This window comes from Polistes fuscatus, unplaced genomic scaffold (assembly GCF_010416935.1).
Source record: "Polistes fuscatus isolate 324 unplaced genomic scaffold, CU_Pfus_HIC Scaffold6, whole genome shotgun sequence".
In the NCBI taxonomy this organism is placed as follows: Eukaryota; Metazoa; Arthropoda; class Insecta; order Hymenoptera; family Vespidae; genus Polistes; species Polistes fuscatus.
The window spans coordinates 6,883,401-6,908,351 of record NW_025113140.1 but is presented as its reverse complement, the minus strand read 5'-3'; the positions used below and the strand labels follow the sequence as shown (position 1 = coordinate 6,908,351).

General features: G+C 30.8%; 8 protein-coding genes across 17 annotated transcripts; 3 read left to right on the top strand and 5 right to left on the bottom strand.

Moving 5' to 3' along the window:
- Positions 1-8: 8 nt before the first annotated feature.
- LOC122522881 (proteasome subunit beta type-7) lies at positions 9-1,429 on the bottom strand. The gene is made up of 4 exons (XM_043644231.1): positions 1,280-1,429; positions 880-1,059; positions 449-764; positions 9-365 (listed from the first exon to the last, which is right to left on the bottom strand). Exons 1-4 carry the CDS (start codon positions 1,339-1,341, stop codon positions 90-92), a joined length of 834 nt encoding a protein of 277 aa, XP_043500166.1. The 5' UTR covers positions 1,342-1,429; the 3' UTR covers positions 9-89.
- A 1,057-nt stretch (positions 1,430-2,486) lies between these two features.
- LOC122523540 (ubiquitin-fold modifier 1) lies at positions 2,487-4,735 on the bottom strand. The gene is made up of 4 exons (XM_043645353.1): positions 4,644-4,735; positions 4,403-4,459; positions 3,006-3,136; positions 2,487-2,934 (listed from the first exon to the last, which is right to left on the bottom strand). The coding sequence occupies exons 1-4, from the start codon at positions 4,646-4,648 to the stop codon at positions 2,864-2,866; spliced, it is 264 nt and encodes an 87-aa protein (XP_043501288.1). The 5' UTR covers positions 4,649-4,735; the 3' UTR covers positions 2,487-2,863.
- Positions 3,143-4,393, bottom strand: LOC122523539. The gene has a single exon (XM_043645352.1). The coding sequence runs from the start codon at positions 4,322-4,324 to the stop codon at positions 3,365-3,367; it is 960 nt and encodes a 319-aa protein (XP_043501287.1). The 5' UTR covers positions 4,325-4,393; the 3' UTR covers positions 3,143-3,364.
- Positions 4,736-4,916: 181 nt separating the features above from the next.
- On the top strand, positions 4,917-6,853 carry LOC122523538 (secretion-regulating guanine nucleotide exchange factor-like). The gene is made up of 5 exons (XM_043645351.1): positions 4,917-4,998; positions 5,412-5,991; positions 6,076-6,300; positions 6,386-6,529; positions 6,589-6,853. Exons 1-5 carry the CDS (start codon positions 4,972-4,974, stop codon positions 6,756-6,758), a joined length of 1,146 nt encoding a protein of 381 aa, XP_043501286.1. The 5' UTR covers positions 4,917-4,971; the 3' UTR covers positions 6,759-6,853.
- Positions 6,854-6,934: 81 nt separating this feature from the next.
- LOC122523536 (phospholipase A2 group XV-like) lies at positions 6,935-13,329 on the top strand. 5 transcript variants are annotated; one of them, XM_043645350.1, is made up of 9 exons: positions 6,938-7,150; positions 7,255-7,356; positions 7,475-7,603; positions 7,684-7,864; positions 7,941-8,165; positions 8,245-8,277; positions 8,403-8,567; positions 8,633-8,763; positions 11,367-11,477. In XM_043645350.1, the coding sequence occupies exons 1-9, from the start codon at positions 7,119-7,121 to the stop codon at positions 11,392-11,394; spliced, it is 1,026 nt and encodes a 341-aa protein (XP_043501285.1). In that variant the 5' UTR covers positions 6,938-7,118; the 3' UTR covers positions 11,395-11,477. The 5 variants fall into 5 exon arrangements, with proteins under 5 accessions (XP_043501282.1, XP_043501284.1, XP_043501283.1 ...); XM_043645347.1 differs by having other exon boundaries at positions 6,935-7,150; positions 7,941-8,285; XM_043645349.1 differs by having other exon boundaries at positions 6,936-7,150; positions 7,941-8,277; positions 11,367-11,455.
- Positions 9,239-10,813, bottom strand: LOC122523541 (heat shock factor-binding protein 1). 6 transcript variants are annotated; one of them, XM_043645360.1, is made up of 4 exons: positions 10,727-10,813; positions 9,843-10,131; positions 9,698-9,764; positions 9,239-9,392 (listed from the first exon to the last, which is right to left on the bottom strand). In XM_043645360.1, the coding sequence occupies exons 2-4, from the start codon at positions 9,942-9,944 to the stop codon at positions 9,304-9,306; spliced, it is 258 nt and encodes an 85-aa protein (XP_043501295.1). In that variant the 5' UTR covers positions 9,945-10,131; positions 10,727-10,813; the 3' UTR covers positions 9,239-9,303. The 6 variants fall into 6 exon arrangements, with proteins under 6 accessions (XP_043501295.1, XP_043501294.1, XP_043501291.1 ...); XM_043645359.1 differs by having other exon boundaries at positions 10,715-10,803; XM_043645356.1 differs by lacking the exon at positions 10,727-10,813 and adding an exon at positions 10,218-10,527.
- A 637-nt stretch (positions 13,330-13,966) lies between the features above and the next one.
- Positions 13,967-16,694, bottom strand: LOC122523533 (TBC1 domain family member 20). The gene is made up of 5 exons (XM_043645343.1): positions 15,928-16,694; positions 15,341-15,584; positions 15,018-15,221; positions 14,728-14,947; positions 13,967-14,626 (listed from the first exon to the last, which is right to left on the bottom strand). The coding sequence occupies exons 1-5, from the start codon at positions 16,361-16,363 to the stop codon at positions 14,321-14,323; spliced, it is 1,410 nt and encodes a 469-aa protein (XP_043501278.1). The 5' UTR covers positions 16,364-16,694; the 3' UTR covers positions 13,967-14,320.
- A 389-nt stretch (positions 16,695-17,083) lies between these two features.
- LOC122523531 (nuclear receptor-binding protein homolog) lies at positions 17,084-23,806 on the top strand. Its single transcript, XM_043645340.1, has 11 exons — positions 17,084-17,720; positions 18,789-18,875; positions 19,467-19,691; positions 19,782-19,912; positions 19,980-20,074; positions 22,113-22,196; positions 22,286-22,573; positions 22,721-22,880; positions 22,961-23,147; positions 23,217-23,336; positions 23,413-23,806. Exons 1-11 carry the CDS (start codon positions 17,592-17,594, stop codon positions 23,716-23,718), a joined length of 1,812 nt encoding a protein of 603 aa, XP_043501275.1. The 5' UTR covers positions 17,084-17,591; the 3' UTR covers positions 23,719-23,806.
- Positions 23,807-24,951: the final 1,145 nt, after the last annotated feature.

Here is a 24,951-nt window from a genome sequence, read left to right as displayed (position 1 = left end):
TATACATATATATTATATGTGTAAGATTTTATTAATGAAAATTCACAAATTTCACCAACTTAATATTAAATTAAAAACAGGCTCTATCTTCAAGAAGAAGTATCCATTGGTTCAGCTTCCACCACACGAACTATCTTTTCTTCTACGATTATAGGACGTATGGTTTTATCAAGAACTGCAGTAGTTCCCTTTTTATATCTATAAGACGCTTGGCGTTCTCCTTTTATATTGGCAACATCGTAAGGTCGCAAATAATCGACAGATCCTTTACGTATAACACACAAATCTACATTTGATCCAGATGCTAAATCATTAAAAACACCTGCACGAATAGCATCCGCTACCAACTGCTTCGCTTCATCCTCCTATTAAGTACGTTAATGTTTAACATACAAGCAGTTATAAAAAAATAAAATGATCTTTCGAATAAGAAAAATGAATTACATACTGTCATATCAGGCTTCCATCTACTTTCAAGTACTCCCATTGCTGCTAATGATCCTGAACCCATACTGGTGAACATATATTTTTCAGTAGATCCATGAGGAAAGATAGCATATAAATGTGGACCGTCTAAATCAACACCACCTAACACCAAAGCTACACCAATATGGCCTTGGTGACGAAATAAAAAATGCTTGAACATTGAATTAGCGGTACAAACAGGTACAATACGGCCTGTGTTTAGACGATGTAATTCTAATTGACTAGCAACTATTTGACAAGTCATCTCATTATCAGCCGCTGTTCCTGCTCCGCAACAGCTGTATAAATACAAAAATAACTGTATTATATCTTAATCTACTTAAAATTGAAGATCTATATTCTATTCTATTTTACAATTGACAATTTGAATAATGCTTATAATCATTTACTTACTACATGTTCTGAGCGAGAAAGTGAATTTTTCTGGAATTTTTATCTGCTACAATAGAATCTTCGGTGGCACGTGTATCACCTCCAAGAACCACTCCATCCTTAAAAACTACTCCTGCAATAGTAGTACCTGTCTTGACAGCAGTCGGAGCCTTAAATCCTTTCTTCAGTAAAAACTTGTTTCTGTAATAAAAATTTTTGGATGTTGCAAATTAAATCTATTCGATATAAAAGTAAAGCTAAACAAATGCATATATTATTTTTATATATTAGAAAATGCGATTAGAAAATAAGTTTAAAATGACACAGCAATATTATTCAAAGTGAGGTTACGTGGGCTACGGAATAAACACTTATAGGAAATTTTGCCAACAATTTCTTAGTTAAAATATTATTTTCTTACCGTTCACAGAGATCGAAAGAAAATCCTGGAAGAGGAATTTCTGGTGCAAGAACAATTGACATGATTATTTGATACTTTAAAACAAGCTTGACTTAACTTTACTTTAATCAAACAATAACGAAGCAAATTTCGGTATAGAGATTTCAATTCGTATCGATAGGGTCGCTAGTATCGCTATCATAATTTTAACGAAATAATAAATATTTTTATCGATTATATAAAATCGATTCCTATTTGATATAAATAATAAATATTATTATTATTATTTTAAAAAGTGTTTTATAACTATCGCACATTAAATAAAGCCTATATTAAAACCATTTTATTTTCACAAGTATCTATCAAATATAAGGATGCCTTGATTCATTAACACACATGTTAGAAAACGCGTTTTTTACGATAAATCAACTGACGCACATGAAGAAAGAGTGTTCGTTAATATTTAATACATTAATTACCTTTAAATAATAAAGACGATACTTTCCTCAAGCTCTGACCCAATAAAAAAATACGATGCAATGTCTACTACAAGGGTAGTTGAACCATTCCCGCCACACAAACGCATGCGCCATCTTAAATACTTTATACATCAATACAAATATTAATTAAATATATTATTTTAATAAGAATCATAAGAAATGCATAAATATAAATTTTAAAAAATATTAATTTTTCAGAATATTTACGTACAAAATGTATGATAAATAAATTTAAATACAATTTAATAATTATTTATCTTTTGACGTGAGTAATAGCAAGTGGTAGATATATACATGTGGCGGGAGCTTTCAATTTATATATTGTAATTATGCATTGTAAATAATGCACACACACACACATAATTTAATTAATTATTTAATTCGAATATATACTTGAAAGAGAGAACAACGATCCTTACTAGTCGAAATAGAAATGAGCATTGAAAAACAACACTGGTAATATTTAAAGTCGACCGCATGCTCGTACGTGTTTACATCTCGAACCTATAACCCGCTATGTCTCTTACCAAAAAATGTAAATATAAACGAACTCGTAGTTGATTTTAAAAGATATAGAATCATTTTTCTTTCATATTTTGATCTGTAAACGTGTCAACTTTTTCCGTTTTTATTCTTAAACTTAAATAATTAATACTTTCAATTATTTTACATTTATTTATAATGTATATTTATTACTGTGGTATAATTAACTAATATTTAAACAATGCTGACCTCTCTGCATTTTAATTGCAAAATTTTTATATTTACATTAATACAATTAAAATCTCATAGAATTTTTATAACCGTTAATTACATTTGAAATAATGATCAGCATTTAATTTAATTTATATCTTCTTATTTTACCAAGAATATATAATACAACATTATAATTCTTGATATATAGGTTGGCTTATATTCTTAAAAAGAATGGTATGTTGGAATGTTTTCATTATTGCATATTTATGCTTATATGCGTGTAAAACTTATTGTTACCAACATTGTATATACTTTCATATAGATATCATATATTAAAATGAATTTCAATATATTATTATTTAAATTTTTATATGAAAAATGAAGCGCAATTACGATTCGATGTTATAAATCATCTAGTTTCGCCAACTCGGTCTCTAGGAATCAATCTTAGTTCAGATCCATGTTTAAGAAACACGTTACCTATAATTACAAATTTATAATCAGAAGGCGCATCCCATTGGAAAATTTCATTGTTCTTTTTAAATACTTGCCTGCAGTTTGTTGCGGATTAATACCAATTCCATCATCAGTTATAATAGCTGATGTCGCTGCTGTTACTTTAAACTCTTCAGCAGCATATTTCAATACAGCAGTAAATGGTGCAGTTTCTGGTACACTCAGTCTGGAAGCGTAAATATAGCTCTATAATACAGAGTAATTGTAAGATGTTGGTTAGATCGAATACTTGCAATGTACAAATTAAATACACACTTTTATTTTGTACATTTTATTAATAATGTACAATTAAGAGTAAATATAATTGTACGAGAATATATTATAAAACCCAGAGACATTTCTTGTAAATTAATATTTACTATTATATCTAAGTAATACATATTACTTGTACGCATCATTGTTGTGAGATATCTTTTTCAATGCTATACCATATTGCATTATTTGTTTGCATCTTAGCCAGCTGTAGTCTATTATATACCATTTCTCGAACAACATTGGGACCATTTAATAATTGATATATAATTTTAAGTAAATTATTATAATTAAATGTTGAATTTAATATCCATTCATTATTTACATGTGACATATTTCGTCCAAAGTAAAATATTGCGTCAACAAGATTGATACAAAATTCATGACTTTCATTTAAAAGCCGTAGAAAAAATTTCTCTTCGATATCTAATAAAGCCAAACAAAACGTTACATCATTTTCAATGACTTTACGTGCCAAACATTTTATAAATAACATTTTTACTTTGTTTTCATTATGTAAATTTATAATAAGAGAGATAATCCTGGAAAGATGACCATCTTCCAATATTTTAGTTATTTTCTCTGAAACCTTAATCTGCTGACCATTCTCAATATCGTGCTCCCATGACATAATCAAAGCTTCATCTTCTACTTTAGACATGGACAAATCTAAATCTTCTAAAGATTCTAATATAATATTTGTGCACATAGAACTCCTGAGTGTAGACAGTAAAAATGTATTAAATCTATCTATTCCAAAAGATTGAACGTACAATTTCAAAAAGTCATCAACAATTGCGGTAGGAATGGAAATGTCTTTCATGTATATTTCTAATAATTTATCACAAGCACACTTTAGATCACTGCACTTATATATTCTAGTTCTTTTTTCTTTAAGCCAATGTTGACGAAGATAATTTTCCAATACATCTTCCTTTTTTTCATTATACGCTTTAGTTACTGTTGCTTCAACAAATGCAGCACATTCAAAAGTTTTAATTACAGTTTCTTTTGTGACATGTGTACTTATAAGCGGATTTACCAATAACTCAATAAATATGTCAAATACATGCAATATTTGAGAAAAATGGGATTCTGACATATTGGTAGTAATTGTAAATTTGTCTCCTCGTTATCGCTCTTCTGAATATAAGCAATTACAATACGTAACATTACTTACACTTTAAATGGTAGTTTGGGATCCGAAGTTAAAGTTATTTTAAAAGTGACTTTGGATCTGTAAAAAAGTGCATTTTATTAATAAAATATTTTATATATTTTGAAAAATATAAATAAAAATCAATAATCTGACATACTGAACATATGTTACAAGATAAGTGTATGATGATAATATATATTATAGCACATTATTTTACAAATTTGCAAAAGATTATGAGGATATAATAAATAATAGTACTTACGTCATAGTGCGTTAGTAAAGAACACTTTTAATATTGCAATAGATGATGATCTTTTAACGTTAGTCAACGTAACCTCAACAGGCAGATATTTTTCACTTCCACGCTGGACTCTCTCGTAACGGAATTTAAAAATTCTACAGAGCCGATCTATAAGTATACAAGATCTATGGTTGTACCGAATATGATTAATTGATTTCACGTGTTTCGAATGAATGAAATGATTACTCATTTGTTCTTTCAAGTATAATTTAAGAATAATTCAAATGTTAGATTTGGAGATAATGAAAAATCAACCTACAATTATATCATAGCAAACACTTCTCCAATAATGACAACGTATCATCTGCTGTCGTGGGTAAATAAATTATTTATTTTTAAATTAAATATCAAATTATATACCTGTTTCAAGAAGGACAGAGCAAAGTATGATGTATGTATATATGTATGTGTATGTATAGGTAGATGTACATACAATAAGAGAGGTTGATTCTGAGATCACCAAATAAGATAAAAAATGAGCTACATTAAATATGTTGAGTGGTATTTATAAATATACTTAGTAGGATATTATTAAAATCTCATATAATATATCAACCTTTATAATTAATTATATTTTTTCAAATTTTGTATTGTACATCTTGTAAAATACACATGTTCGTGCGCGCATAGTGTCCTCTACGCGGTAAATTTGAATGTTGAATGTTAAGAAAACGTAATGAAAACTCCAAAAAGCATTTTTACATTGTAATTAATTTCTTTTTCTTTTAGGGTGCTAATTCTCACGGACAATTAGGACATGGTATGAAATCGGAACAATGTATCCTTCCACAAGAAATCGATTTATCATCGTATTCTTTTAAAGCAGAGGATATTAGAAAGATCGTTGGCGGTGCTGGGCATTCGTTGATTTTAAATAAAAATGGACACGTTTATTCCTGCGGATGGAATAACAAAGGACAATTAGGTCAACCTGAAAAGGAAGATAAATTAAATTTCGAGAGAATACGGGGAATATTAGAAAATGAAATCATTATTGATATCGCTTGTGGATGGGATTCTTCCGCAGCATTGACAAATCAAGGCAAATTATATATGTGGGGTTCAAATAATTTTGGACAATTAGGAATAGATCCTTTTACGCTCCGTCATTCTTATGAACCTATTGAAACGATGCCTTGCGAAAAAATTAAGCGAGTTGCAATGGGTTTAAGACACACTGCTGTAATAACCCAAGACCATCGAATCTTTGTATGTGGTGCAGCTGGCAAAGGACAATTAGGTCTTAAAAATGATTCAAATGATAATATAGACAAGAGAAGCAAACATAACTTTTATCCTTTTACTCTTAGTAAGATAAACTTTCAACTTTAATATCAATGATGATGTTCATAAAACAGTAAAACAGAGTAATAGAATGAAATTATATTAAAAGTTTCAGAATTGAAAAATGTAACGGATGTTTCATGCGGGCAACATCATACTGTGGTAGCCACAGATAAAGCAGAAATATATGTCTTTGGTGCAAATAATTATGGACAATTGGGTATTGATAATGAACTTTTTTCAACTGTTTCTTCACCAACAAAATTAACTAGTGTACATTTTAATTTGGCAATTGAGATGCATACAGGATGGACGCATACAATTATTCTGACTGGTATCTATTATTTAGCAGCCGAACAAGATTGATTAAGCATAAAAATCGCATTGACACTTAGTTTTTATTCTTCATGTTGTTGCAGATAATAAACTCTTTGCTTGGGGCAGAAATACCTATGGTCAATTAGGGAAAGAAAGAAATATACCTTGGAAGGCAGATCTAATAGAAAATATACCTAAAATACATCAACTTTCAATTGGTTCACAGCATAATATAGCTCTTACCGGTAGTTAAAAATATATACAATTTTATTTGATATAAAATTGACTTCGATATTTTATACAGATGAAAAAACTGTATTGTGCTGGGGTTGGAACGAGCACGGAAATTGTGGAACCGGGGACATTAACGATGTTCTATTACCAAAACCCGTTTCATTACCATCAAATTCAGAAGGAATCTTAATTGGAACTGGCGCAGGACATTCATTCGCTGTAATAAGGAAAAAAAGTTGATATCCATAATATTATGGCGATGTATATATATTCAACGCGTGATTATGTATATTGTTATTTTGAAAATAACACTCGTTAGAAAATAAATGTTGTTTATGTATTTTTATTAGAAAGTATAGTTATATAAAAACATATAACAGTGGAAAAAGAAATAGAACAAAGCATATAAATATTTTATGTAGTTAGATCGAAGGTAGCGTAGAAGAGTGGCGCGAACACAGCTGCTAGAATGTATCACCTGTCAGTAAACAACTGTCACTAACTGCATACGGACGAATGAAATAAGTATTTTACGTAGCGTCGAAGAATTACCTAAAAACAAGACGTTTCGAAGGTAGTTCAAAGTGCATTTGAAGAAAAATGTTGCGCGCAAGATCTCAAAGTAGCATTTGGTACAATTTTCTTCTTCATTTTTTACTTTTTTCAACATTTTTTTTCGCACATTTCTGTCGATCTTAACAACATACTCATATAATTATTTTCTATAATTCGATAGCGAACAGGAAGCAAAATTCGTGAACGATCGAATAGCAGGCGTTGAAAAACATTTCTCCGAATTATGTGCGATATTCGCGGCGTTTATCAGAAAAGCAGCAAGGTTCGTATATACTTATGTAAAAGCATTAAAAGATATCGATTATTTTACTCGTGCTTTGTGTCACGCCACCTTATCATTATTACACGTGTAAACTATATATATACAAACTTTATTTTAGATTGCGAGACAAAAACGACGAAGTTGCAAAAACGATCCATACTTATGCCGAATCAGAATTAATAAATCGATCGTTAAATCACGGCCTTCTAAATTTGTCCGCAACATTATCCGCTATAGGTGATTACAGGTATATTATTTCGTACTATCTAATCTTATATTAATAATGTTTCAAGACTCGAAACAATGAAAGAAGATAATTTTTCTTAGGGATGCTCAAGTTCAAAGGCTAGATGCAAAAGTAGTAGCACCATTATCTCAGTATGCAACGATTTGCAAACACGCGCGCGATGACGTTAAGAATACTTTCGCAGCACGCGATAAGGAACTTACAAAAAGAAAACAACTGGATAGAATTAGAGAAAAAAATCCAAGAAATCGACAGATGATCGTATCCTTTTTCTAATCCGTGCTATTTCCTTTTAAATGTATCGATCCGATGTTAAAATCCTTAGAAACGTTATTAGTCACAAGCGGAATCGGAATTGATGAAAGCAGCTGTCGAGGTTTCCAGGGTGATTAAAGGTTTGGAAGAACAAATCGATTCTTTCGAACGACGAAAATTACACGATCTTAAGAACATATTATTGGATTTTGTTACGATCGAAATGAGTTTTCATACGAAAGCTATTGAACTTCTTACTAAGGCGTATCAGGACATTGCTGACATAGACGAGACTAAAGATCTTGAAGTAAGATTAACGAATATTTGTAGATTTGATTATTCTCGAATATATACTAGCGATATTGTTTCACGTTTCTCCTGCACAGGACTTTCAAAGTGCTCGAGGAGATATGAATGGGGTAACATTGTTAGCAATTATCGCTTATACATTTATACACAAATGTATATTTTTACGATCGCTTTTGTTCTTTATGTGAAAAAATCTTTCTTTTCGTATATACAAAAATGAAATACAATATTTCAGGAATTTCGAGAAACTATGCGCGTACCAGATTCTATTACAAGATTGGATACTGTTCGAAGAACGTCTTTTCGACAAGCTTATTCACTTTCAAATTTGGCCAGTCGATTTACATCCTCTCCTATGATTCCGCAAAAGTCTCCTCGCGATCGAACGACAGAACTAGCGGTACGTAAATAAAAGTTCTTCGAGATTACATTAGTCCTTGTAAATAATTAATTTCATTTATGAAGGACTCGCTGAAAACCGGTTTCACCAATTCTTCCGAATCCATACAAGTGGAAGAATATGGAGACAGCTCGGAAGAAACGGATTCCGAATCGTTTCAAGAAAAACCACCAGTGAGAACTAGACACAAATCTATGTAAGCTTAGACTCATTTTTCTAATTGTTTTTACGTACTTTTTTTAGATACAAATACTAAAGAATTCAAAAAATAAGATACGAAAAAAAATTATACTCAAGGCAGTACCCTCCCTTCCTGCATACCAAAAATCCTTGACATCCCCGTTAAAATATATACTATCTTCAAACGTTGTTAAGAAGCACTAAATTTTGCTTAATTAATAGTTTATGTTTTTTTTTGCTATGTGGTAGCTGTATAGATGTTCATAATGGCGAATAACATTCTAATATATATATATAAACTTAGATTTAATATTTATTATATTAAGTTTTAAAAGGAAAACATATGAAAGAATTTGCCTGACAATTGGCCGTACGAATTATCGTAGCAGTACTAACGTACGTTATTAAAATTCATCCGCTTAAAAAGAAAGTGCAAGTTTATTCGTATTGAAACAAATGAATATAAATAAATATATATATAATTTGATAATTATGTAAATGATATTATTTTGTGACGAAAAATGTCTCTTCATTTTTTGTATAAATGCATAGCATATTATTTTTCACCTCCTTCAACTCCAGCTTGCGTCATGAGATCTGCTATATTTTTCTCCAAATCGTCTATCCTATTTCCCATTTCATCTAGTAAGTCTCATTAAGGATATCTTATAAAGAAATATAAAAGATTAGATTACAAACGTTCAAACAAAAAAATAACATATTATGACAAATATTTTTCACTCGTCAATACTGTGACGCATACTTAATGTTTTAAAGTGTTTATTTTATGACACATAAAAAAACAGAAACGCTAAAGTATTATCAGAGAATTTCGAAATTTGAATATGGCGCGTTAATCTGCGATACGTGTGCACTTTTCGTAGAAAGTTAGTGAGGTTACATCGTGAAAAAGGAAAAGAAATATACAAAGACGATTTATAAAAGGATATTTCTTCCGGTGATTTGATCAGATATCGATTGAAATTTGTCTTGCATATTTTGCAGCAAAGTCTGGACCTAAAAAGAAGAATGTCTACATTTTGCCGATCATCGTTTAGTCATTCTAAAGTTCAGAGATTTGAAAGATAAACTTACATATTGCGTTAATTCTTGCATATTTTTTGGATCGGCACTATTGCCCATTCCATAAGCATCAACATCGTCGGTTTTATTATGTTCTTGCTTGACGTCTGCCATTCTTGGTTAATTATGAAATATAAATATCACTGAAACGATCGACGATGCCTGACGTAACCCAACTATTTTTCTTGACAGTTCCACACAAAGATTTAGTTCGATCTTTTCACGCGTAACGTACAAGCGACGCTTTACTATTGTTTTGGAGGAATACCACGACGACCGCTATGTAATCTCATTGATCAAACTACAATATAAATGTTTATTTCAGTACTATGCAGGAGAAAGAGTCGAACAATAGCCAAACATCTACTTGTTAGACCTGCAGCATACCTACTATTAAAAAGGCACTCACAATTCTTAGCGTATCTAATGATCACTAACTTTTTACATTTATTTATTTATCTTTTTAATCGATTCGAATGCACCAACACGCATCGATAGGTGGAACAGAACATATACATACATACGTAAATCATACATATGTATATATATTTTTTAATATGTATGTTATACATGCGTACATAACTATAACGTTATGCAAGCGATTTGTTTTGCTATTTTTTTTTTAACTAATTATTACGAGTTACTTATATAATTTTTCTACACGTATTTATGTGTGTTTCGATAGCAGTAAACAAAATTTTCCAATATCGATACTTATTATCGACTAAAATAAAGAATTGTCAATGATAGAGCATAATTTTGTCACAATAATGAAACTAGTTATATTTTGTGATAATAAATTGCACAATTATTTCCTCCGTTGACTATTACCTTTTATTTGAAGCATAGCGAAGAATAATTTTAACGAAAAAGGAAATAATTACGCTTTTAGTAACCTTGCTGTTTTTCCCCCACCGCCATGATGCACTTTTTCGGAGCTACTAATGCAACTGAATCAGATTGTGTACATGCTATCAGCTGATATCGAGCACGCAACTTATGAAATTAGTGTTTATGTCTACTCATATCTTATACAAAGTTGGACAAAGATGAACAAATTTAAACAAAAATAACGTATAGCTATGCAAGGCTAACAAACAAGCTGTTCGAAACGTTTACAAAAGAACGATATTTGTGAAGCGCTCGCTAGCTTTTAGTCGTATTTCTAGCTGCAAGTCAGTGTGTGAATATCTCTCGTCCGAATAGTTTACGTCAATGTGACAACAAAAGTGGTGAAATTTATATTAATAAATTTACTTCTAATCAACTGCACTCTTATCAAACAATGCGATCGAGTCTTGTTTTTCTGTTCGGTGTTTTTTTTTCATTCCTGCAACTCGTCGAGCTTTGGAATTTTATAGAACGAGGCAAATCCCCTGTTATCTTAAGTAAATATTTTTATTCCTTTGTTTTTTTTATCAAAGATTAGTATCATTTACCTTTCCTGCACGCACTTCATTTCTTTCTATGAAAAGTCATTTCAAAGTTTTTGAAACATAATAAAGAATAATTACCATTATTTATTATTTTACTTAGTTCCTGGAGATGGAGGCAGTCAAGTTGAAGCTAAACTTAATAAAACATTTGCTGTGCATTATCTTTGCGAGAAAGTTTCTAAAGAATATTTTAATATCTGGTTAAACTTGGAATTACTCGTACCAGTAATTATAGATTGTTGGGTACGTAATATCTTAATATTACTCTGTACTCTATTGAAATTAAGAACAAATTATTTGATAAAATTTATTATTGTAGATCGACAATATGAGATTGATATATGACAATGAAACAAGAACTACGAAAAATCCAGATGGAGTGGATATTCGAATACCAGGCTGGGGAGATCCCTTTGTTGTCGAATATTTGGATCCAAGTAAAGCTTCTCCTGGAGCATATTTTAAAGATATTGGGAATACGCTAGTCAATGATTTAGGATATATTAGAAATATTTCTTTACGTGGAGCTCCCTATGACTTCAGAAAAGGACCCAGTAAGTAATTATATTTTTTTTTATTATTTTTTCATATTTCTATTCTTTTTTCTTACTCTATTAAAGTGAAGATTTCTTTTTCCAGATGAAAATGAAGAATATTTTGTTAAATTAAAATTATTGATAGAAGAAACGTATTCCATGAATAAGAATATACCAGTAACATTAATAGCTCATAGTATGGGTGCACCCATGTCTCTAATATTTTTACAAAAACAAACTCAGGCATGGAAAAATAAATATATCAATTCTTTAATCACTTTAGCAGGCGTGTGGGGAGGATCTGTTAAAGCGATCAAAGTATTTGCTATAGGTAGTAGAGTAGTTTCGTATTCTCATAAAAACATTGCATAATATTTATGCATAAAACTTGTTCCAAGCATAAATTTAATACGGTCGTAATAAATATTTCTCTAGGTGATGATTTGGGTGCATATTTACTCCGGGAAAATGTCCTCAAAGATGAACAAATTACAAGTCCAAGTTTGGGTTGGCTTTTACCTTCTAAATTATTTTGGAAAGAAAACGAAGTTTTGGTAGAAACGGAAACTAAAAACTATACGCTTGCTAATCTTCAAGATTTTCTCATGTAAAATGCGTTCATTGTTATAATGTATTTAGGACGATTTCAGTGAAAATAACAATATTCCTTAATAAAATATTATCAATATATTTTCTAGAGAAATAAATGTTCCCAATGGATGGGAATTTCGCAAGGATAATGAAAAATATCAATTAAACTTTACTCCACCAGGCGTAGAAGTCCATTGTTTATATGGAACACACATAGACACTTTGGAGAGGTATTCATAAAATTTATATAATTTATAACTAAAGCATACCGTAAAAATATCGATAATATTAAAATTTTATTTGCAGGTTGTACTATAAACCAGGTATGTCGATTGATGGACATCCTCAATTAATTTCTGGAGATGGCGATGGTACAGTTAACTTACGAAGTTTGGAAGGTTGCCTTCATTGGCAAATGAAGCAAAAACAAAAGATCTATTACAAAGCCTTTCCCGGAATAAATCATATGACCATTCTTAGACACCCGGATATTTTGGAATATATTAAGGTAGCTTTAGCAGTTTGACAAAGTGGAAATAACAACTTTATTAACATTTATGAATTGAATGTTGAAAAGTTATAAATAAAAATCACATCACATTTGCTAATAGCTGCCAAAAGATATGCGAACAACTAGCAATAATTGAATAATTCGATTGAATAATTATTTATATCCAATTAATGTAACATATTTTCATACCAAAAAAAGTTAACTCTTTAAACACATTCTTCATAGAATATTTATGGCTCGTGCATCTTTGGCAACTATATTTTTAAATATAACAAATAATATAAAAAAATATATATATATAAAGAATTAATAGAAATATTTACTTTTAAGAATTTATCTCAGGTATTAGTTTTACTCTCTAGAAGTCTCAATTTATTAGAGTTGTTTAACGAATGAACAGTAAACATCTGCTAAATCTTGCCATATCCATGTGCTACCATTTATTCATTTACAGAAGTAATCTATTTATATCTATTTTGTAAGTTTCCTTATTTTTTATATTTTTTAATTTTAATATTGAATAAGTTTATAAAAAACAACAATTAGTTGTACATTAAACGGTAGGAAAGATCAATTTTCAATACATACACAAAAAGAAATATTCTTATTAATTATTATAGTATAATTTCGAGATTAAAAGTGATCAAAACAATAGGTCATAGAAACATATTCTCTTTATCGATACATTATATACATCACAGATTTCAATTTACACTCGATCTCTTTTACAATACATCCAAAGCAATTATTCATGTGATTTTAGATCAATTAATGGAATCGATTGATGATTACAAATTATGAAAATGATAGAAAAATAAATATGAGAGAGAGAAAAAAGTATAATGAATAATAATATTAGAAAAATAAAAATGTTTATTAATGTTCGTTATATTATATCATACTAATGTTTTTATATATGATTTCACATATAGTATTTTCTTTTATATTTTGGATGTATGTGTATGTTTATATACAATTCTTATACAACAACAAGCAAACAATCTATATGACAAATAAATACACGCAATATGCATATATACATTCACCAACCAATCTCATTTAACTTCTATACATTTTATTGCATGCTTGTATGTTCATTATTTCTTAACAATTAATTCTTGTTTGTTTTAAAAAGAATTTTGTTGCCATTTTCTAAAGGCACCTATCTACAAATGACTTTTATGGTATGTGCATAGAAAGTTCTGGTCAGCGCCTTCAAAGAACACAGCATAAAGGCAGCTTAGGAATGCTTTCAACTTGAATCCTTTTCTGTTTTTCTTTTACGAGGCATTTTTGCTCAAGCTTTACCAATATTCAATATTTCACACCAATTATTATCTACTATGGAATTAGTAATTTTCATTTATAAATCATGTATATAAATTTTAATTTTAGGCAGGAAAGATACATTTAATGTCAGTTCAGACCTGACGTAGATTTCAAAAATGCATACAATCCGAGGGCTAAAATTGTTACAACGGTTATAGTTTTGTAACTTCTAATTCGATAAGGTATTCTTGGAGTAGCTTTAACAATTTTAAGTCGACGTTGTCTTTCTCTTTCCTGACGACTTGCTTCTGCTTTTGTTTTCCATTCTTGTTCCTTGCAACGTCTTTTGGAATCATAATCTTTGACATCTTTATTGATTGATTCGGGGGGATATTGATGATATAAATTCTTTGCATCAATAAGAAGCGTTTCAAAAGGCAAATCATTGGGCAGCTAAAATCACGTAATTGCTATTACTATTGTGCCAACTAAACAGTTCATTATTCTTCTTCCAAAAGATTAATTATACTTGAACAGACAACATTCGTACTTACCGTACATAAAACTTTATGAGTATGTCCCATATCAGGTGTAGTATTAAATATTTCTGTAGCCCGATGCGCTACAATAACGGAACTTAGATAGAGGGGCATTAAAGGTGGACTGCTAAGAAAATAATCATATAATCTATGTAATAATTTCCTGTTTTCTGCATATTTGTGCGCATACCATGTTGTATATTCAGCTAGTGCAAAATGAGGAAACAATTCTACACTGAAATCAATGAATATATTTTAATACGCAATATGTAGGACATGTATATTTGAAAATCTATGCAACTAACTTTTCTAAATGTTCGAGAAGAGTGGGATGAACGCGTTCTAGTAATGCAAATATGTAAAACAGTTCTTGATTGACTTTTTCCATTGTTTTTTCCATAAATCTTTCAAGGAACTCCACGGAAATACTTTCAAGTACATATAAACCTTCTTGTAGACCCATAACAAGTAAAATAGTTGCAGCTACGTCATTATAGCCTTGGTAGTAACTAAGTATGCATTATTTTATTTTATTATACTTTCATTAATATTTGATTAGAAAATGTCACACAGTCATATATGATCACATCTTGTTGTTTCTTTAAACCTTCCAAACATTAATACTAACTTTAATTCGGGATGTTTGTGAAGAACCCAACAAATAATCTGCGTTAATTGGTTCTGGAAATGTTCAGTTTCTTCTTCTGTCGCAGTTGGAGAAATATGGCTTCCGCTTCGTGCTACATCTTTTAGTATTTGCTGATAAACTTCATTAGGAATTTTAGTATATATTGTTTCTAGTTCATCTACGGGTATTATTTTTTCCTTGGATAATCTTAGGATTTTTGGCCAAAGCACCCTTCGTATTCCATCTACAGATCATCTTTATAATTTCGCAACTTAATTATAAGATATAGGATTATTTTCAAGAAGGAACCAATATTTTACATATACAGACATTGTTTCTAAAGTTCGAATAATTCAAATAGTGATTATTTTATTGCATGATTTAATATCTTAATGCATTGACTAATTACAATGTTTTCTTTCTTGCACCATAAATGTATAGAAGTGCAGTAAAAATATTAGAAGATAGAAGTAGCAAATCGAAATAATGAAACCGACTACTAATGTGTCAAGTATATGCTTTCTCCTGTTAAGAGTGGAATAAGGGTTCCTTGTTGACAATAATAGAGGATTATTAAGAACGAGTACCAGTGATAAATCCTCCGTTACTGGATCCAAGTAGTTTAAAGTCTCCCAATGATAAATCCGGCTTCGTGATAGTACCTCGTATAACACTTATCTTCATACGTTCTAAATTCGTCAATCCTTCAACACTATCACAAGAATTATCCATAATGGAATCACTGTCTTGACCGAGCACTCCGTTCTGTTTACCGGATGTTGTTAAATCCATTAGATCAGGTAATCTTGGTATACCATCGTACCAAGCTTCGGTCGAGTCTGACAATAATACAAGTGGAATACGTTCGCTTGTGAAATTTAGATCTTTGTCATGATCTTTAATAACGGTGTCGGTGACGTTTCTTCGTCTTACTTTTAGGTTATGTTTTTCGGTAGCACCCGACATCTTTGACATTACTGGAATTCCCTGTAGTACGGTTAACTCATCCTCGTCGGTTTTCATTTTAGATAACGAAAATATTACTGTTCCATGATATTAAAAATTTGGAAGGATATTTTGTATCCTTGACTAAATTTCGGTCGGAATTGACAATCATTTGTCACCTAACGATTTCGAATTAACCATATTTCTGCAACACAATACTACTTTCATACAATACAGTTATAGACACCGTTTACAACATAGCATTAAGGATCGTCCTAAAGCTATTCTGCTTTGATTGGCTAAATAGGGATATAAATCACATTATATTAATGGTCAAGATATTTTAGTTCCCGTATTTGACACACGACAATAAAGATTTTTGCTTTTTATTCTATGGTTGAACGTCACAAAAATATAAAAAAAAAAATGTTTATACATTTTTATTTATATTTAATATGATATATTATATAAAGAGAGAATATACATGTGTTGTGGTTAAAATCTAGATAGTAGTAAGGAAAACGTAAGGAAAATGGAAAATATGTACGAAAAGTTGGCAAATGTAGGGTAAATATTCTAAATTACGCACAATTTTCCCGGTCAAAAATGGAAACTTAGGGATCGTAAAGGTTGGTTGGTGGCAGTAGAGTCGCGGCGAAAGGGGTGCGGCGCACGATACGGCGATCGCCATACTGGGCGAACGTGACCGAAGACAGAACGAAAATGAGTACTCAAGTGTGTGTCATGTCGCAGTTATTTCGTTCATAACAGAGGTTTTATTTTGACAGTGAGATTCGTTAGCAACTGGCGCGATGTACAGCGGACCGTTGAAGAACTGAGGGATACTGAAAAGCATTAATCCGCTGAGGGAACAGCGTAAGATCAGAAATATCGGAACTCGACTTCTTAGACGACTGGCTGTTTCTGCATGTGTCACAACGAGTGCTACTTCTGTGCGTGCGCGCCTATTTCCTGACTCTTATTTTTCTTAATATTTTTAACGTTAATATTTACCAACGGTTACGAAAACGACAAAACCGTTTAGGATAACAACGACGACGACGACGACGACGACGACGACGACGACAACGACCACGACCACGACCACGACAACGACGACGACGACGACGACGAAGACGACGACGACAAAGACGGAAACGAAGACAAGGGTAAGGACGAGACCGACGACGACGACGACGACGACTAGGCCTACAAATCTTAAAGACTGAAGATTCCTCAAACTACCAATGAGTTTGGCCGTGTTACGTTGTGTTCGGTCCTACTCCTTTTACTAATTGCGTGTGTGATGCCCGGGAGTCGCTCCAGCACGGACCCAGATCATAAGTCACCGCGAGAAAGTGGTGAGGATTCCGAGGATGAAAGCGAGATCCTGGAAGAGAGCCCCTGTGGGCGGTGGCTCAAACGCCGGGAGGAGGTATGTTTGGAATAATATTTCTCTTCGATACTCATAATAGAGGAATTAAGTGCACTTCTTTAGGATGCCGCATGCTACACCTCTTTCTTGTTACTTATTTCATTTGCCCAAGTCATTGTGCATTTACAAGGAAAGAATAACGCTGTGGTTTTGATAAGTCATAACGAGGTAAAGGAATAGGCAAGCACGTCATCTGATACGATGTCTTTCTATCCTACTGTTTTGCTGACAGTAGGATATTCATGGTACATATTTCAATTTATCTAATGTAAAATGTAACTTATCTTTAATATAGCATAGAAAGATATATAAGAGAGCGTATAAAAATTACATTCTTTTTCTTTCGTATCCTACATTTGCATTGCCATAAATTTCTGTTTTACTTATTGGTATATAATAACTTATTTCCCATAATATCATTGTCACTTATCAAGTACTATCATTACTACGATATTACTTATTTTAAGATTTGTTAGATTTTTAAATATAAATCAAGACAGAGATGTCCGATATAAAATATACAATTGTAAAGCATTATTAAAACTAATTTTATTGGAATGATTGAGTTTGTTAGAGAATAGTATTTGCATATATATTTTTATACATATAAGTTAATAATAGATTATTTCCTATTACAAATATCTTTAGGAATTTATTTGTACGATATCCTAAATTCAGATTAAATCCGATTTCAAATTTTGGCACACACGCATACGATATATGTATATATCTTTTACCAACAGATAGTTGTTTTTTACTAAAAATACATTTACTAGGTTTGGCTAATAGATTCTATTCTATAATTTTCATGTTTGTAATTCTTATTTTCAAATGCCTGGTTTAAAATAAGTATGAATATCCAAATTTTTATCGATGAAGAAAAGATATGTTAGTTAAGAATCAATGACAATCTAATTTTTATTACTTTTATAAGCAAATATATATTAGTTTGACATAAAAGTATAATCAAATAAATATTATTAAATCATTACCCTGAATAAAGTAAGTACATTATTGTATATAAGAATTATTATATATTAAGTAAATAAATATAGGTTTTTATTTTAGGTATATGTAGGTTCTAAACCATCATCAACTGAAGGAACCAGCTTTGGTACAACTAGAGGTAGCGAAAACGAAACAACAGAAATGGAGGTAAATAAATATAATTAACATTAATAGTTTAATATTGGCATTTGCTTTTTATTCTATATTATTTGCATATTATTTTGAGCAGTTTTATTTTTTCTGTGGCCTTGACAAAGTCATATCTATATAATGGCACATTGTCATGAAATTGTCCCAGTAGTAGTAGTAATAGTATTAGTAATTCAAGTGAGCTTTAAATGGATGATTACAATAATGTGTTATAGCACATGTCTAAATTTAGTCCCCTGTTAAAGAACATAACATCTACCTGCTATGATAATATAATGTATTTTTATTAATATACTTTATTGAGATATGTTTTATGACTATGTTTAATAATAATAATAATAAAAGTAAATTAAGTTCGCTTTCCTTTTATAATTAACAAGACGAGTAAAATAGTATAGGTATACGAGATGGATTATATAATATTTGTACTTAAATTATTTGACTTGTTTTTCTATGAGAGTTAACAAAAGTTTGTAAGAATAAAATATTATAGTATAAAAAAAGTTATATAATGATATATTGTTACAATATATTTTTCCTTTTAAACAATGCAACATTGTCTTAAATAATTGGATTATTTCTGTGTAGGTAGAGCAACAAGATGTTCCAGGAATTGACTGTGCTTATTTAGCAATGGATACAGAGGAAGGTGTAGAAGTGGTATGGAATGAGGTACAATTTTCGGAAAGAAAAAACTTCAAAGCACAAGAAGAAAAGATACAACTTGTCTTTGAGAATCTCACTCAATTGGAGCACCCTAATATTGTCAAATTCCATAGGTACTGGACGGATACCCATAATGACAAACCACGAGTAAGTTATGAAATGTGCCAAGTATATTTTTTATTGTTTTGCATCTGTTCACGCGTATATATAATATTGTTTTGTATCTATTTTACACAGGTTATATTTATAACAGAATATATGTCATCTGGATCCTTGAAACAGTTCCTAAAAAGAACCAAACGTAATGTAAAAAAATTGCCTCTCCAAGCATGGAAACGATGGTGTACGCAAATACTTTCCGCATTAAGGTAAATAAAATATATATATATAAATATTTTTTTTTTTTAAATATATTTACCATATAAAATGTTTTAGTTATCTGCATTCCTGTTCTCCTCCTATTATTCATGGGAATCTTACATGCGATACTATATTTATCCAACATAATGGACTTGTAAAAATTGGTTCAGGTAGGTACTATATAGAGAAATATATAATGATTCTAATTCAGGTATTACAAAATATATCTAGATATATCTTAATACATTATACCTTCATAATAATAACGTTCCGAAGCAAAGATTGGTGTGAAGCATTTGTATATTAAGCATCAAGTCATTTGTATCTATTTAAATATTTCATAAGTACACCATATACACTTAGTACTTATGTGCATAACAGAGGAATGGTGCTTCAATATTGAAACACAATAGCAGAAGAATTAACTTTCCTTTTCTATTTTATATAGCATGTAAATTTACAGCATTTATCATGGATTAAATTTATAATCATCTCATCAATATATATACTATGAAACAGTAATTGAAATTTTATTTGTGTATGTTGCGTATAAATTTGTGCAGGAGTGTATACATTTTACTATTTTTGTTTTAATATTTTTATACGATAATTGATGACTTGATTTTCTAAGATTAGTAATCTCTCTCTTCTTTCTCTCTCTCTCTCTCTCTCTCTCTCTCTCTTTCTCTCTCCCTTTCTTTATTCAATTTTCTTACATTAGCAAAGTGTTATATGCATAATTTAGTATATATGTAGAAAAAAAATGAAATCGTGAATTAATAACGATCAAATGCAGATTAAGAAATAAGATGAAAAATAATAGAATAAATTTTTTGTTAAACAATATTTGTTATGCAACATTTTGAGAAGAGATGACTGAAACACATTTATGTATTGTAATTATGTTGTACATAAACATCATGTATTATTGTAATGATTAGGATATCAAATAGAAATATTAATTGTGGCTATATGGGGTTAAACTTGGTTAAAAAATAGTATTGTTATATACAATACATACAGTATATATACTCTCAAATATTTTTGTTGTACCGTGTTTAGATCCGAGTAGTCACATAACGGATATGAATGGTTTGGTAATCTGTACATTTTTGATAATTGTATATTATTGTAGTAAGATGAGTCCATTAGAAAGATTGTGTTTAAACTTCTTTTCATATTAGAAGTAACTTGAGTCCTCATTTTTAATTGTAGCAAATAGGCTAATCTAGATAATGAAAAAAACACAGCAAAGCCTTCGAGAGAGGGGAGGTACAATTATACTTTTATCCACCCAGAGGATATATGCATCAGCATCCACATTCTTCGATCAGTGTATGTTATCGTGGTGGACAATTTGAAGATAAAAGATTTGGCAGATTATCAACGACTATTGCCAGCTAAGTAATGTAGGCATGGAGAGGTAAACTTTATTATTTCTATGTTATTAATATAAGTAGTTTCACTAAATGTGCAATGTTTAATTTATTATGTTAATGCCACCTTATTGCACTATTTTCTTCATTCTTTCAGTTATTAAGCACATATAGCAGAAGAGGACAAAATTCCTATTTGCTCCCATGCGATTATGCGACACACATATTCTCTCTCTCTCTCCCTCTCTCTCTTGTCATATTTTTATATTTCTTAATTTTATAATCCCTTTGATCTTCTTTTTTTCATTTTAATTTAGTCTTGTTCAATGAAAGTGGCTCTTTGAATATATAAGTGGTTTAAAATGTATTATGAAAACATATAACATGTTATTCATTGTTAAAAGTCTTCATACTTTTTCAATCTTCTAAAATATTAAAAAATTGCTCCTCTCTTGTAGAAGCACCTTTATTTATTGTATATATATGCGAAAAATAATGAATTATATGAGGGCTCAAGTTACTCTTAGGGCAGTTTTCTATTATATACACAATTTTTCTAAAGGTAATTTCAATCAAGCGTTTTTTTTTATTAAATGGGCAGCAAGCAAACAGAACAGAAAGTAGAATAGGCAAGTGTATCGTTTTTTGTTGTTTATATATTATGGCGATAAAAAAGGTAATTATGTAATTATAAATGTAATAACAGGTTCTGTTTAAAAGCTGCCTTATAGTTTTAACTCATTACTCATTGAAAATTTCAACATTACCCTATTTTCGTTATATTTATTTTATAGACATTTTAAAGTTGAAGATGATGTTTTTATAATTTCAGTTGCACCTGATGCAATTCATCATCATGTCAAGACTTGTAGAGCTAACATGAAGAATATGCATTTTGTTGCCCCTGAATATGGAAGTAAGTTTATTTTTCAAATATTGATGTGTTATTAACAACAAAGTTTATCGTGTTTTCTATGTATTATGAGGTATTTAATCTTTTTCTAGATTCTGTGACACCCGCTATCGATATTTATTCTTTTGGAATGTGCGCATTAGAAATGGCTGCACTTGAAATTCAAGGGAATGGTGATAGTGGAACAATCGTTACAGATGAAAACATCAGAAAAACAATCGAATCTTTAGACGATAGTCAACAGAAAGATTTTATACGCAAGTGTCTCGAAGTGGATCCTCTGTGTAGGCCAAGCGCAAGAGAACTATTATTCCATCCGGTTTTGTTCGAAGTACATTCTTTAAAGCTCCTAGCAGCGCATGCCTTGGTCAACTCGGCCAGTAAGCTTAACAGTCTCCTTCTTTATTTGATCGTATAGGTAAACGTACATGTTGGATGCATTGTATCCTTCAAGTTCGTTTTTTCTAATATTAAACTTAAGCATTAAATGTAAAACTCTTTTATTTATAATACTTTTTTGCTTATAGCAAATATTTCAGAAACGATAACGGATGAAGTTTTGCAAAGGTTGTATGGTCCAGATACAGTAGTCGCAGAAATAAAATACCAGGGTCGATCGGTACAACAAATTCGCTTAAGTGACATACCTGTTACCGAAAAGCTAGAAAAATTTGTTGAAGATGTAAAGTAAGATTTTATCATTACACTTCTACAAATGTAATGTAATATGCTTGTTGTTTCTATTTTAAAATGATGTATATTGTCAGATATGGAATATATCCTTTAACTGCATTTATGGCAAAATTGCCTCCACCTGCTCGACCCAGAGCTATATCTCCAGAAGTAACAGAATCTGTTAAGTCTGTAACACCGGAACCAGTAGATGTGGAATCGCGAAGAGTAGTTAATATGATGTGTAATGTTAAACCTAGAGAAGAAAGTTGTGAATTACTTGTAAGTAATGAAAAATACGTCTTCTTTTATCTACGCATACGTTAATAAATATTTCTTTATACTTTATAGATGACAATATTATTACGAATGGATGATAAAATGAATAGGCAACTGACGTGCCCTGTGACTCAATCAGATACTTCATTAATCCTTGCACAGGAACTTGTACACTTTGGATTTATTAACGAGGTATGCATTTATCAAGTTTTTATAAGGAAATAAAATGAAGACCGAACCGATTGAAAAAGAATGAACAATTTTACAGAATGATCGCGACAAAATAGCCAATTTAATTGAAGAAGCATTGAGGAGTTGTTTTAATAAGCAAATGATGATGCCAGGAATGGTATCGTTAACCAATCTTCCTACACAGACTACTTTGTTGCTGCCTGGTCCAGAATTTTCCTGTTTACAGCACTTTGATAATTCTGTGTGCAATGCTACGACATCCAACAGTGATAATGCAAATAATTTGCTGCCAAAAATCTCAGGTCTTTCTGTGTCAAGTAATAAAACAAATAAGAGTCACGATGAAGTAGAACCACCAACAATTACTGAAAGTGGTAGTTAACCATCCAGGACGTTTGGTAAATCAGTTCACTGTGCCACTTTGCACGCTCTATGTATAGACTGGCTATGTATTTTTATATTTAAGTAAAGAGAAGAAGAGATTGAAAGTATAGGAGAAGAGGCGCCGTGGCTGAATCATTAAGCTAATCGCAGCTCTAGTACGAACGAATAGTACGCTTGTGCAAAGCATTTCATGACAGTCAAATACTAACGATCCAAACTTTTAACATTTTTAAAAGTTTTACGCCTTCTTTCGAATTTATTGGGAATTAAGGGTCACCGCAAGCATATTTCCTTTTAATGAGATGCTTTTTTATCGAGGCAAATATGTTTGTCGAAACATGTCTTTCTCATATTCTGGTATTCTTGTATTTGTTGAAGTAGAAGCTCGATCTGTGTTACTACTTTATGCACAACCGCGTGAATATTTAATAAAGTAGCAACGATCTTTGTTACGAACGATATGGACACACAGAGAGATATATAGTTGGAATTATATTATTTTTACTTGCATATTTTAAATTAACGAATATAAATTGAAATTTTGTGATATAATCATAAAGGAAATGGCCATTACATTTAAAATGTACACGAATAATGCTTTATTGTATAATACATGTACGAATAAGCGTTGTGCCATCAAATATCTTGTTTAGTAAGACGAAACTGCTCTTTACGAATCAGCACTATTTACTTATATGCGTTTATATTTAAAATTTCTTAACTGTTCGAGAATGAATAATGCTCAATATGGTGCTAATAAAAAGCTAATGGCATTTAATATACATAGATACATATATATACATATATATCTATCTATATATATATATATATATCAAAAAAATAAAAGTAAAAAAATTACTTAATCTACACATTCCGGATCGATAAATAGTATCGTGTCAATGATTTCTATCGCGATATAATAATTGCTCTTTTAAATGACGCAACGCGAGTTTTGTAATTTTTGCAATTATTCGGAAATTCTGATGATGAATATTTAATTTTTTATGAAGGTTTAGTGGAAATGGGATGGGATGGGACGGGACGGGACGGGACGGGACGAGGTGGGGTGGGATGGGATGGGATGATACGATACGATAAGTTACGATATAGATAGTATGGTGTGGCGCGTGGCGTCTACCGTGCGCGCGTGCGTGTTCCTCTTTTTATTGTATTCAATTTTGTCGAGTGGATATGCCTATGATTGATTTTCTTAAGAAACTAAAGGATGCCA

Excerpts from the sequence above, each read along its gene's own strand:
- LOC122522881 (XM_043644231.1), bottom strand. The coding sequence starts at position 1,341 with ATGTCAATTGTTCTTGCACCAGAAATTCCTCTTCCAGGATTTTCTTTC. Across the intron at positions 765-879 it reads TTTCTCGCTCAGAACATGTA|CTGTTGCGGAGCAGGAACAG; the intron begins GTAAGTAAATGA and ends GTATTTATACAG. Across the intron at positions 366-448 it reads GATGGAAGCCTGATATGACA|GAGGATGAAGCGAAGCAGTT; the intron begins GTATGTAATTCA and ends CGTACTTAATAG.
- LOC122523539 (XM_043645352.1), bottom strand. The coding sequence starts at position 4,324 with ATGTCAGAATCCCATTTTTCTCAAATATTGCATGTATTTGACATATTT.
- LOC122523540 (XM_043645353.1), bottom strand. Across the intron at positions 3,137-4,402 it reads CCCAAACTACCATTTAAAGT|ACTGAGTGTACCAGAAACTG; the intron begins GTAAGTAATGTT and ends TTACGCTTCCAG. Across the intron at positions 2,935-3,005 it reads TAATCCGCAACAAACTGCAG|GTAACGTGTTTCTTAAACAT; the intron begins GCAAGTATTTAA and ends TTGTAATTATAG.
- LOC122523538 (XM_043645351.1), top strand. The coding sequence starts at position 4,972 with ATGACAACGTATCATCTGCTGTCGTGG. Across the intron at positions 5,992-6,075 it reads CTTTTATCCTTTTACTCTTA|TTTCAGAATTGAAAAATGTA; the intron begins GTAAGATAAACT and ends TTATATTAAAAG. Across the intron at positions 6,301-6,385 it reads GCATACAATTATTCTGACTG|ATAATAAACTCTTTGCTTGG; the intron begins GTATCTATTATT and ends ATGTTGTTGCAG.
- LOC122523541 (XM_043645360.1), bottom strand. The coding sequence starts at position 9,944 with ATGGCAGACGTCAAGCAAGAACATAATAAAACCGACGATGTTGATGCT. Across the intron at positions 9,765-9,842 it reads TGCAAGAATTAACGCAATAT|GTCCAGACTTTGCTGCAAAA; the intron begins GTAAGTTTATCT and ends TCTTCTTTTTAG. Across the intron at positions 9,393-9,697 it reads TGATCAAATCACCGGAAGAA|TAGATGAAATGGGAAATAGG; the intron begins ATATCCTTTTAT and ends AATGAGACTTAC.
- LOC122523536 (XM_043645346.1), top strand. The coding sequence starts at position 11,116 with ATGCGATCGAGTCTTGTTTTTCTGTTCGGTGTTTTTTTTTCATTCCTG. Across the intron at positions 11,510-11,585 it reads CAGTAATTATAGATTGTTGG|ATCGACAATATGAGATTGAT; the intron begins GTACGTAATATC and ends TTATTATTGTAG. Across the intron at positions 12,624-12,699 it reads CACATAGACACTTTGGAGAG|GTTGTACTATAAACCAGGTA; the intron begins GTATTCATAAAA and ends TTTTATTTGCAG.
- LOC122523533 (XM_043645343.1), bottom strand. The coding sequence starts at position 16,363 with ATGAAAACCGACGAGGATGAGTTAACCGTACTACAGGGAATTCCAGTA. Across the intron at positions 15,585-15,927 it reads TAACGGAGGATTTATCACTG|ATGGAATACGAAGGGTGCTT; the intron begins GTACTCGTTCTT and ends GATGATCTGTAG. Across the intron at positions 14,948-15,017 it reads CTTCTCGAACATTTAGAAAA|TGTAGAATTGTTTCCTCATT; the intron begins GTTAGTTGCATA and ends CATTGATTTCAG.
- LOC122523531 (XM_043645340.1), top strand. The coding sequence starts at position 17,592 with ATGCCCGGGAGTCGCTCCAGCACGGACCCAGATCATAAGTCACCGCGA. Across the intron at positions 22,881-22,960 it reads AAATTTGTTGAAGATGTAAA|ATATGGAATATATCCTTTAA; the intron begins GTAAGATTTTAT and ends GTATATTGTCAG. Across the intron at positions 23,337-23,412 it reads ACTTTGGATTTATTAACGAG|AATGATCGCGACAAAATAGC; the intron begins GTATGCATTTAT and ends ACAATTTTACAG.